This window comes from Schistocerca cancellata, chromosome 3 (assembly GCF_023864275.1).
Source record: "Schistocerca cancellata isolate TAMUIC-IGC-003103 chromosome 3, iqSchCanc2.1, whole genome shotgun sequence".
NCBI lineage: Eukaryota > Metazoa > Arthropoda > Insecta > Orthoptera > Acrididae > Schistocerca > Schistocerca cancellata.
The window spans coordinates 601,383,027-601,396,388 of record NC_064628.1 but is presented as its reverse complement, the minus strand read 5'-3'; the positions used below and the strand labels follow the sequence as shown (position 1 = coordinate 601,396,388).

Here is a 13,362-nt window from a genome sequence, read left to right as displayed (position 1 = left end):
ATAGCATCGGAGGGTACGCCTAAGTGCCAACCAAACAGTAGTGTTTGGAATGCCGGTGCGACGTGCGACTGCACGAGCGCTGAATTCCCCGTGGATAGACGAACCCGCTACAATCTCCATTTCTTCCTGAACTGTCTCAGCAGCATTACGCCTTGTGCTCGGTCGGCCACTACGGGGTCTATCGTCTAAACAACCCGTGGCTTCGAACTTCGAAATCATTCTCACCACAGCTGGATTTGTCAACGGACCTTTACCCGTTCGAATCCCCTTCCTATGGCGATAGGATTGTAACACTGAACTAGCACATTCCCCATTCCGATAATACAGCTTCACTAAAAGCCCTTTTCAGGTAACGTCAACATGCTGCGACTGCTGGCGCATCTGATTCTCTCTCTCATTACAGCTCCTTTTATACACGATTGTCATGCGCAGTCACTGACGTTTTCCTGTCCAGCGCCATTTGTCGGACATTTTGTCAGCTTTTTTTTTGGTTCTAATAAAACCCCATGTCATTCCAAGCATGTGTGTCAATTTTTACCTCTCTATCTACATTATTCCGTGGTTTATTAAGTTTTCAAATTTATACTGACTTTTTGATCACCCGGTACATGCATAGTGTGTCGAGTTGGCGTTGTGCATACGCCGTTTGTCTGCAAGTCTGTGCGCTGCGTTGCGTGCCCTCCATGGTGAAAGCTGGATTCATCGATATCAGGACGATTCTCTTCGCATGGCAAACGATGCCGGTTACGCAGAACACAAAGTTTTTCTATGACGGGATTACATGTAGAATTTAACTGGAAACCGTTGTCTTGATTAATAAGGGACTCAGACAGTCATATTTCCACTGATTCATTGATAACGGAGCTCCAAAAGTTTCACGTATGGGCCCCAATATTCTCTTGGTCGTATTTCATCGCGTGACCAGTGGAAACACAATGTTCAGAGATGGCGGCCTCAGTGCCTTTCTTGTTAGTTTTCGCCTGAAGATTGCCAGAAAACTCTGCGCCGAAATGTCGCGGCAGCAAGTTGTAGACATCCGGCAGTTCGCCCGAAATTTTATGGAACATTCTGTACGCCGTGAAAGTTTTAAATCTCATACAGAGCTGCTAGAAAATGGTTCAAATGGCTCTTGTCGTTGAAACTTTTCAGTTCGTAGGTATTTTATTTGACAACAAGCTAGCTCGGTTCAAATGGCTCTGAGCACTATGGGACTTAACATCTGAGGTCATCAGTCCCGTAGAATTTAGAACTATTTAAACCTAACTAACCTAAGGACATCACACACATCCATGTCCGAGGCAGGATTCGAACCTGCGACCGTAGTGGTCGCGCGGTGGCAGACTGAAGCGCCTAGAGCCGCGCGACCACTCCGGCCGGCGAGCAGCTAGACTTCGGAATGTGACGTAACTGCATAGATTGTGTTAAAAAGGTTCTACCGAATACACTGAAATTATGCCGTTTGTTCACTCCGAAAATAAGGAGAAGACCTTTAAGAAATATCGATTTCTTTGAACGAATGTTCAGTACGAAAAGCAAGAGCTGCAACATCCGTCTCCAGAGCAGATGAGGTATCACGCAGTAGACTCACAGACCACCACAGCAGTACAAGGACAGTCGCAGTGGTATACGACAGGGTCTTAAAAATACTCTGACAGGTCTCATTACTACGACCACGTCGGAGCTGTGACGTCCACACCGCGTAGCTCGTGAGATGTTGCGTTGTGATGACTGGCGAACGATATTTTTCACTGCTGTTAGGCGTAAGGGAAGACATTTACCGAGGATACAGAAGGTGTAGGGATACGTGATTCGGGAGAATCGTGGTTTCAGCGTCGTTTACCCTTCGCTGTTTGTTCGTGGTATGATGGACGTTCACAGGTCCAGTGGCAGTCTGCACAAAAAGAAGCAATCTAACCTCGCAAGCCTTTAAAAATAAATGGGAAAGACAGAAGGGAGGAATGAGAGGTCTCAGTATATGTTACGCAGTCGTACAAGCGACGTGGTATTGAAAATTTGCTGTGAAACGATGTTACGATACCATGCAGAAAGAGTTGAAGATTTACAAGGGGATCTAACGGTCTCGGAAATTCAGTTCAGGATGAGACTTCGCAGGTTAGTGGTATACCTCGTCCACAAAAGTTGTAAAGCACAATAGCCTAAAGATTCCAAGAAAATGGCTGAGAGGTCAATGCCTCTACGATGCTCTCACATTTATATCTTACTCTGAGTAATTCGATTTGGGGAAGTATAGCCGAGTATGGTCATTGCAAGGCTTGTATTGAGAACCCAGAAGATAAGAATATTTTCATCTCTAATTAAATGCGGTGAAGAGTTGCTACTTCTTCCCACGCTGCGTCTTTCGTCGCCTGTGTGGTCCGGAAAGACAGGAGTGTCCTGCTGGGGATAAAAGGATTATGCCGACGGGTGTGAGGGAGTCGAGTGGATGCTGTCCAGACGCCGACATTGTCATAAGAGCGTGGGCCACAAGCCCATAGGGGCCTGAAGGAGCGGCTGGGGTTACAGATTCCGTTACTTCGTAGAAACTTAGTGAAAACACTTTCTGACGGGCTACGAGCGAGGCGTGGTAATGACTTGTGTTTCCAGGCAGTTTTGGCGGGCAAATTCTACAAAATCATAACTGTGATTGGCTTGCTCAGGGGATAGCTCTGTGACATAGCAAAATCGGCGCAGAAATTGGCGCCAAGTATCTCCTTTGGTGGAATAGTAGTGCTTCGCAGTAGAGTGGAATTTTCCGCCAGTTTTCGAGTTGCTGATTGGCATGTTTAACCACGGCCAGTGTCGTGGGCGCGGGAATGTTCTGTGTTTGGCTTGTACAGGTGCTCTTGGTAGAGTCGAGTCTCGCTTTTCGGTCGGAGTAGGATACAACATTGAGCTCTCACTGCTCTGGACAGCCTGCCTTCCGTTGGCTGTCTAATATACTCTCGTTTAATAATACCCGTTTGACGAAGTTGCTGAAGTTTTGACTTCAGCGTAACTTTCCGAGTACGGTTGGCAACTGAGCGTTCTGAGAACAAGCGGCTTATGTTGTCCGTCTTGAGCAGTTCTGGCTAAAGTTGACTGTATCTGAGTTACTGTGTGACTTCGCTTGTTAAAATCAATCACTGTACCGTCAGTGATTGTGTGGCGAGCCTTCTTCATCTCCCTCAGAGGCGCATTTGAATTGCTAGGAAGTGTTAAGTGTGGAACAACCAGACCAGGATAATTTGTTTCGGGCTATACTGCGACATTATCATCACCACGACAGGACGTCGAAGCAACCAGCCATCCCCTCGGGCACGCCAGATCGTGTCCTTGCAGTCAAGAAGGCAGCATGGTAATGTATGTCCGCAGCATCGGCATATTAGGGAATTTTGCTCTGTGATAATCAGAGCTCAGCAGAGCGCGCCTATTACTGTCTTTTCTATCGTGGTTCTGTCTTGGGTGTTCATTGTCTGAGTTCTCACTACTGTAGCAGCAGTTAATGTTGGATTGGCTGGGTGTTTCTCTTAAGATTTGAATTTCAAGGTATTGGCTCCACATACCACTTGGTCATAAATGTCACAAACTAGTTTATGGACAACTTCACCTTCACAGCATTTATTTGATTATCCAATTTGAAGTATTATAAATATTTCATGTGTTTTTTTTATTTTGAGTTTAGTCATAATAAATCAAATTGTTATTTTGAACAGAACTTCCATTCTGTAGATCGGCAGAGCAACCCTTTCATCTCTCACTACGTTAGTGAAACTTTCCTTTATCAAATTAATTTCTATCAAATTAAATTATTGCAGGTGCCAAACTCTTCTCTACTCCACTTGCAGGGTCGATTACAGTCAGTTCACGTTTCTTCTTAATCCATTTGCAACAACAGAAGTCGGAGTTAGAAAAGGGGGGGGGGGCTTAGAGCATAATTTCCATATGAATGTTCTAGAAGAATATAGTGTTAAATACACTGCTAATCCTGGCACCTCGCAAGGGCTCTAAAGTCATATATACTGGTCAATTTGTACGCTATGGCAGCACAGCGAAATGGCTGCACCTGTTGCAGACTCGCTTGCCACACGGGCGATCCAGATTCGATCCTACCTTCACGTAACTTTTTATTTCCTTTTTTGATTGTTTTAAAAAATTATAGCAACGTTTAAATAAAAAAAATACGTAAAATATTATCAGCAGCAGGTAAGGACGGTCGATAGTTCCGCGAGGATATGGACACTCCCTAATTGTATGTACAACAGGGCAACAGCTATACTCTGTTCTTCCACGTAGAAACCGGTTACTCAAATTTACAAAGAATATTCCTAATCTCTCCGCAGCTTCTAAAAATTGCAATAACATTTTAAGGACAATAGTAAGTCATTTCATAAACAAAATATAATTCTTTGTACAATCCTAAAGATCGACTGCACACCAACCAGCGCAGAGCTGTGAAACAGCACCAAGAAGGCGCTGACCCGCGCACCAATGGGAAGAGCGGGCAGCGCCACACCTCCAGGAAGACTGATTCAGCGCCCTCTGTCAACTCTGGCTTAACCAGCCGTCTATAGCTGGTCGGGCCCAGTTCGGTCGCAGACTTCGAGAACATCAGTACTGAGTAATAGGAGGACGATACTTAGCCTGTATTCTGCGAGTAGTAACATTGGGTAAAGCAATTGCTTGTAGGAGGCACAGGAAGCACACCAAGCCACCTCATGGCGAGAAGTTATATTTCTTTTCTTTTTAGAAATAAAGTTTCCTGTTAATCTGTAACTGTTATGTACAGATCATTTTGGATTTCTGCCACCGGTCATCGCAACTTCTCTCCTTCCTTGTTTGTTTCGATACTAACTCCCACAGTAGCTGACACAACATACTTTATGATTTAATTGATAATATTTTAGGCCTCTAACTTTACCTCAAAGGTATTATAATTTTTAACACAATTAAAAACACAAAATAAAAAGTTATCCAGACGAAGGATCGAAACTGGATCGCCAGCGTGGGAAGTGAGTCCGGTACAGCTGCAGCCATTACGCTGTGCTGCCACAGCGTTTCGGCTGAAACTTCACAGCCCTTTTTCTGGGATACGTCTGGCTAGTGCACCTTACAATTTTTGTGGGCGGACACCATTGAAGTATACTACTAGACTACGAAGACTCATTCCGAAGTGAATTTCTGAGACTGTAAGGTCCCCTTGTTAATTGACAATGAAAGAGCCAAAAATTACAATGATCGACAGATGGGATCCATTGTTCTCTGCATCAAGAAGCACTTTATGCTAAATTTGTAGGCTTGCAGTACGTGAAGAAACTGGTGGTGTGAATAGTAAAATTTCTGACGTTGCACGCATTATTCCACTGTCCGTTGCAATAGTTCTCTGTGGCACTGAACGAAAAGCATGGAGACTTTATACATTACTCAAAGGTGCGTTTCTTTGGTAGAGGGACATGTCTGGAACGATTTCTCGGTTTAAAACTCACTATTGTTCAATTTATGAAGGAAAAAGGAATACAGCAACGAAAATTAGAACATCTGAAATGAACTGCAGACTTCGCATTTTAAGTGGGCTTGACTGCACACAGGCGATAATAAGGCACTGCGCGGAGAGAAACAACGTCTTCCTGATTTGATGGGGTTGCAATTAAAAAAATAGCTTTGTAGAAGGAACACATTCTGACAAACACAGTCGAGTTCCCTAAGCTCGCCTCCGTTAAAGAAAACGCAAGATCTGAATTCATTGTGGCCCTGAACGATGTACGAGGATAGGTGTGCCGACTGAAAAATGCCACATCGCAATGCTAAATCAAATATCGCACTGTGCAGAGTACTTACCGGAAGGAACGAGCAAAGCAGAGGCAAACAGAACCTTGGCCCACACACGGCTTGCAGACCGAGCCCGCGTGAAGTTTGCCACGCCATGGCCGGCCCAGACTTTAAGTGGTGGTATCCAGAGTGATACCGTTGAAAGCAGCGGAAGAGGCACAAACGAAACGGAATCAAACCAGAAAGCTCGCCTCACACTGGGACTCAAGTAACCTATACTTGCTCAGCCGAAAAGAGCCTTTGGCCATTCATAAGATGCATGTGAATTACAAGTAATATGCAGAAGAACTTAAGTTATTGTTCGCAAAAGGATTTCGAGACTTATGACCATTCTAACGTAATTTTAATGGAAGAATGTAGGCTCTGATTAGAGAATGAGGATATCTGACTACTGCTTTACAATGTGATATTACTGATATACTTATCCACCTCACTGTTAAGTGACAACGCCAGCTACACTGAAGAGCCAACGAAACTGATATAGACATGCCTATTCAAGTACAGAAATATGCAAACAGGCAAGGTATGGCGCTGCGGTCGGCAAAGCTTATATAAGACAACAAGGGTCTGCCACAAATGTTAGATCGGTTACTGCTGCTGCAATGACAGGTTATCAAGATTTAAGTGAGTTTGCACGTGGAGTTATAGTCGGCGCACGAGCGATTGGACACAGCTTTCCGAGGTAGCGATGAAGTGGGGATTTTCCCGTACGACCATTTCACGAATGTACCGTGAATATCAGAAAACCGCTAAAACATCAAATCTTTGACATCGCTGCGGCCGGAAAGGTCCTGCAAGAACGGGACCAACGACGACTGATGAGAATCGTTCAACGTGACAAAAGTGCAACGCTTCAGCAATTTCCCGCAGGTTTCAGTGCTGGGCCATCAACAAGTGTCAGCGTGCGAAACATTCAACGAAACATCATCGATATGGGCTTTCGGAGCCGAAGGCCCACTCGTGTACCCTTGATGACTGCACAACACAAAGCTTTACACCTCGCCTGGGCCCATCAGTACCGACACTGGACTGTTGATGACTGGAAACATGTTGCCTGGTCGGAAGAGACTCGTTTCAAATTGTATCGAGCGGATGGACGAGTACGGGTTTGGAGACAACATCATGAATCCATGGACCCTGCACGACAGCAAGGGACTTTTCAAGCTGGTGGAGGCTCTGTACTGGTGTGGGGCGTGTGCCCTTGGAGTCATATGGGACCCCTGATACGTCTAGATACGACTCTGACAGGTGACACGTACGTAAGCATCCTGTCTGATCACCTGCATCCATTCATGTCCATTGTGCATTCCGACGGACTTGGGCAATTCCATCAGGACAATGCGGCACCCCACATGTCCAGAATTGCTACAGTGTGGTTCCAGGAACACTCTTCTGAATTTTAACACTTTCGCTGACCAGCAAACTCCCCAGACATGAAAATTATTGAGGGTATCTGGGATGCCTTGCAACATGCTGTTCAGAAGAGGTCTCCACCCCCTCGTGCTCTTACGAATTTATGGACAGCGCTGCAGGATTCATGGTGTCAATTCCCTCCAGCACTGCTTCAGACGTTAGTCGAGTCCGTGCCAAGTCGTGTTGCGGCACTATTGCGTGCTCGCGGGATCCTACACGATATTAAGCAGGTGAAACAGTTTCTTCGGCTCTTCAGTGTATTTTGTGGATTCAGTCTGTTGCATTAATGTGTAACACAGACTTACCTTCAGTAACGTTTTATTCCTCTGTGTAGCTCTCAGTCTTCTTTCATGCAAGCTTTCTGCATCAGCAACTTCTACTGTATCTGCTGTTGAAATCCTCTGTTTAGCGAGATTATCCCTCTGGCTCTGCCTGCGAAATAAGAAAACCTCTATAGAATATTTAATTGTCATCGAAACCACACACGAATCGCATCTCTCTGTTTTCTGGAAGATCCCCCAAAGGTTATACTATTATGCAGTTTGGAAGGACTCCTCCTATTACGTGAAGATTCCTCTACTGATCGCACACTTTTACTTCGCCCCTGAGGGGAGATGCAGGGAGCGGAAGCTTGGGTCGCCTCGTAGCGCGTTGCCTGCTGAGACGAGCGCCGCCTCCTTCTTCCTGAGCATCCAGTTTATAGCTTCAAATGAAACGAACACGCAATGGATTAATGCGTCGCAGAAATGACACCAAAGTTGGCTGAGTTGCCAGAAGGACCAGGATTACCATCAACACTCCTGAATGATCAGATTTTAACATATTTAGACACACTGTGGACAGATTTGAGTTTGCACCCACAATATTTTCGCTGAGCAAGTGATAATAAGCCTTTCACCACCATAACTCCTTTCCTTACTAATCAAAGTTTCTTTTAAAGTCTCCATTCAGCTGCATAAGGTTTAAGTGCTACAGTACTACCATTAATTAAATGTCTCAAATGCAAAGCACGCACTGTTAGCACCAGGAAGGACACAGTACTTAATAATTAAACTTTCGTTACTTGAGAGGGCCCTCAGAAAAAACGAGTATCATAGCACAATGAAACTTTGTTGGAACATTTGTAAGGACATGCGGAAGAGAAATAATGAGTAAACCATTGAAACAAACACAAATGTCAATGTCTACACGAGAGCGTAACATTTGTTAATTGCGTACCATGTTTACGTTCCAGGTTACAAACGTTGCTCAATGTGAGGACCATCTGTATCCAGAACAGCCTGAAACCCTACTAGAGGGTTCCACAATTGTTTGCAGGATTTTTCTAACTGTTCAGCATGGGTTTCGAAAAAGACTATCGTGTGAAATCCAGCTCGCGCTATTCGTCCACGAGACTCAGAGGGCTGTAGACACGGGTTCCCAGGTAGATGCCGTGTTTCTTGACTTCCGCAAGGCGTTCGATATAGTTCCCCACAGTCATTTAATGAACAAAGTAAGAGCATATGGACTATAAGATCAATTGTGTGATTGGATTGAAGGATTCATAGATGACAGAACGCAGCATGTCATTCTCAATAGAGAGAAGTCTTCCGAAGTAAGAGTGATTTCAAGTGTGCCGCACGGGAGTGTCGTAGGACCGTTGCTATTCACAATATACATAAATGACCTTGTGGATGACATCGGTAGTTCACTGAGGCTTTTTCCGGATGATGCTGTGGTATATCGAGAGGTTGTAACAATGGAAAATTGTACTGAAATGCAAGAGGATCTGCAGTGAATTGACGCATGGTGCAGGGAATGGCAATTGAATCTCAATGTAGACAAGTGTAATGTGCTGCGAATACATAGAAAGAAAGATCCCTTATCATTTAGCTACAATTTAGCAGGTCAGCAACTGGAAGCAGTTAATTCCATAAATTATCTGGGAGTAATTTAAAATGGAATGACCATATAAAGTTGATCGTCGGTAAAGCAGATGCCAGACTGAGATTCATTGGAAGAATCCTAAGGAAATGCAATCCGAAAACAAAGAAAGTAGGTTACAGTACGCTTGTTCGCCCACTGCTTGAATACTGCTCAGCAGTGTGGGATCCGTAGCAGATAGGGTTGATAGAAGGGATAGAGAAGATCCAACGGAGAGCAGCACGCTTCGTTACAGGATCATTTAGTAATCGCGAAAGCGTTACGGAGATGATAGATAAACTCCAGTGGAAGACTCTGCAGGAGAGACGCTCAGTAGCTCGATACGGGCTTTTGTTGAAGTTTCGAGAACATACTTTCACCGAGGAGTCAAGCAGTATATTGCTCCCTCCTACGTATATCTCGCGAAGAGACGATGAGAATAAAATCAGAGAGATTAGAGCCCACACAGAGGCATACCGACAATCCTTCTTTCCACGAACAATACGAGACTGGAATAGAAGGGAGAACCGATAGAGGTACTCAAGGTACCCTCCGCCACACAGCGTCAGGTGGCTCGCGGAGTATGGATGTACGAGGTGCATTCAAGTTCTAAGGCCTCCGACTTTTTTTCTCCGGACTGGAAAGAGATAGAAACATGCACATTGTTTTAAAATGAGGCCGCGTTCATTGTCAATACGTCCCAGAGATGGCAGCACCGTACAGCAGATGGAATTTTACCGCCAGCGGCGAGAATGAGAAGTGTTTTAAATACTTAAAATGGCGACGTTTTCCTTACTTGAACAGCGTGCAATCATTCGTTTTCTGAATTTGCGTGGTGTGAAACAAATTGAAATTCATCGACAGTTGAAGGAGACAAATGGTGATGGAGTTATGGATGTGTCGAAAGTGCGTTCGTGAATGCGACAGTTTAATGAAGGCAGAACATCGTGTGACAACAAACTGAAACAACCTTGGGCTCGCACAAGCCGGTCTGACGACATGATCGAGAAAGTGGGGAGAATTGTTTTGGGGGATCGCCGAATGACTGTTGAACAGATCGCCTCCAGAGTTGGCATTTCTGTGGGTTCTGTGCACACAATCCTGCATGACGACCTGAAAATGCGAAAAGTGTCATCCAGGTGGGTGCCACGAATGCTGACGGACGACCACATGGCTGCCCGTGTGGCATGTTGCCGAGCAATATTGACGTGCAACGACAGCATGAATGGGACTTTCTTTTCGTCGGTTGTGACAATGGATGAGACATGGATGCCATTTTTGAATCCAGAAACAAAGCGCCAGTCAGCTCAATGGAAGCACACAGATTCACCGCCACCAAAAAAATTTCTGGTAACCGCCAGTGCTGAAAAAATGATGGTGTCCATGTTCTGGGACAGCGAGGGCGTGATCCTTACCCATTGCGTTCCAAAGGGCACTACGGTAACAGGTGCATCCTACGAAAATGTTTTGAAGAACAAATTCCTTTCTGCACTGCAACAAAAACGTCTGGGAAGGGCTGCGCGTGTGCTGTTTCGTCAAGACAACGCACCCGCACATCGAGCTAACGTTACGCAACAGTTTCTTCGTGAGAACAACTTTGAAGTGATTCCTCATGCTCCCTACTCACCTGACCTGGCTCCTAGTGACTTTTGGCTTTTTCCAACAATGAAAGACACTATCCGTGGCCGCACATTCACCAGCCGTGCTGCTATTGCCTGAGCGATTTTCCAGTGGTCAAAACAGACTCCTAAAGAAGCCTTCGCCGCTGCCATGGAATCATGGCGTCAGCGTTGTGAAAAATGTGTACGTCTGCAGGGCGTTTACGTCGAGAAGTAACGCCAGTTTCATCGATTTCGGGTGAGTAGTTAATTAGAAAAAAAATCGGAGGCCTGCATGACCTCGCACCTCGTAGATGTAGATGTAGAACTGTGAACCAGGGGATGTCGTGACACAGCTAGTGCAGTGCTTGAAAATCGCGCACTGTGTCCAGCATTTTCAGCCATGGCAACGTTATCTTCTTCGAGAACTGGTGACGCAATCGGGCGTCGGTCTCTCCCAGAAGCAATTCCCAAATCGCCAGTTAATTCGAACTTCCGAAATATGTTCTTCAACAATGGTGCGGAAAGAGGATCAACAGTATTCCTTGAATCCTTCAATGCGTTGATATTCCAGAACAGCACTATTGCAGTTGTTTTGAGAAAACAGCTTTACGAGCAAAGTCCTGTTCATCTTGTCCAGACCTATGTTGACTGTCTGCAACTCTAATGCACAATGATGCGTCGCCGTACCAGAACCGGCGCCTAACGGTAAGTCATTACACTGACACTACTAACAACGCAAATCCTGCAACGGTCAGTCTAACAAGGGGAGGCCACGACGTTTGAAACGCGGATTTACTGCAAACTTCGTACACTCGTAGTACTCCATGAGGACAACAAAATGTGTAAGCACTAGCGCGTACTTCTCAAGAGTTATTGAGAAAATCGTAAGACAATTTGGGCCGTCGAATATATACACCTGTGCAGGGCCATTTTAACCATGAAGCGGCTGCAGCCGAGCGGTGCCGGCACGGTAACTCAGCGTGTTCGGCCAGAGAGCCGGTTGGTCTCTGTAATAAAAACCTGAGTGGAAGGATTAACAAACGAACTTGAACGGAAGTAATGTGACGTCCGCAACGACCAAACACACACACACACACACACACAAAAAACACGTGTTCGGTCAGAGCGTTAGCTACCCTTTAATAATAAAAGAACTTAGCGAACGGATCATCGAACAAACTAAATGGGTGTCATCGGACGTCCACCGTGAACAAATTCCACGAACAATGTAGAACAACATGTTTTCTTTTTTTAAAAAAAGTGTTTGGCGCTCAAGCCGCTGGATCGCTGCATCGAGCTCCGTTCGTCAGTTTATTTTCAACATAGTCATTTTCTTTAGTATTTATATTACAATTGATATAATTGGGAAAATACGTGTAATCGGATGAAGTTTTATTAAATTTACAATGTTATTTGGCAGTCTACTAATTTTTACTATCACAAATAATGTAATATTCATAACTATCGACTAGTAAACGACAAAACGCATAAAGTGATACTGACAATGTATGCTTGTTCGTGATTTGAGAAATCCCTTATACCTGGAAGGAGCCCGAAACGGCACAACCGGCACAGACGGCTTTCGAAAGATGTACAATTAATTGTCGCTTTCGACATTACGAGTACAAGCTGCAGGGTGGTATTTTTCGTAAAAACATGGGAAACATAAAGTTAAACGGCACCAGCTGCATTGAATAAATGCTATGTTTCCGCATACGCAAGGCCTTTTGACGTTTTCTGTGGAAAAACAAACCACGTTAACTTTTTCAAAAACCTCTCTTTCAGACGATAGTTTGGAAGCAAACCATGCATAGCGCAGCATTTCCTTAAAAATCGGCGCTGATAATTGATTATGCAGTATCGAGTGTATTTTAATAGCGTCTTCCGAGAAGCAATTTCTTGTTCTCTTTCGATTAAATACGAACAGTTTTGAAGACACGGACAAGCATACATTTTTAGTATCACTTTATGCGTCTGATGGTTTAATAGTCGACAGTTATGAATATTATATTATTTGTGATAATAAAAATTAGTAGAGTGCCAAATAACATTATAAAGTTAATAAAAGTTCATCCGATTACACGTATTTTTCCCATTATATCAATCGTAATATAAAAAGCAAAGAAAATGACTGTGTTAAAAATAAAAAAAAAAATAAAAAAACTGACGAACGGAGCTCGATGCAGCGATCCAGCGGCTTGAACGCCAACCACATTTTTTTTTTAAAAAAGAACATTTCTCTATAATGTTTGTTGAATTTGTTTAGGGCGGACGTCCGATGACACCCGTTCTGTTTGTTCGTTCATACGTTCGCTCAGTTTTATTTTTATTATAAGGGTTAGCTATCGTTCTGCAGCCGCTTCATGGTTAAAATGGCCCTGCACAGGTGTATATTTGACGACCGAAATTATCTTGCGATTTTCTCAGTAACGCTTGAGAAGTACGCCCTACTGCTTACACATTTTGTTGTCCTCATGGAGTACTACGAGTGTACGAAGTTTACAGTAAATCCGCGTTCCAAACGTCGTGGCCTCCCCTTGTAAGCCGCGCGGGATTAGCCGAGCGGTCTAAGCCGCTGCAGTCATGGACTGTGCGGCTGGTCCCGGCGGAGGTTCGAGTCCTCCCTCGGACATGGGTGTGT

General features: G+C 44.5%; 1 protein-coding gene across 1 annotated transcript in view; it reads right to left on the bottom strand.

The window, feature by feature from the left end:
• The window catches only part of LOC126176458 (leucine-rich repeat-containing protein 51-like), a 99,206-nt gene that overhangs the window by 31,474 nt on the left and 54,370 nt on the right, over positions 1 to 13,362 (bottom strand). The window contains exon 2 of the mRNA XM_049923614.1: positions 7,524 to 7,650. Coding sequence (XP_049779571.1) covers positions 7,524 to 7,650 — 127 coding nt within the window. The remainder of the gene's footprint in view (positions 1 to 7,523; positions 7,651 to 13,362) is intronic.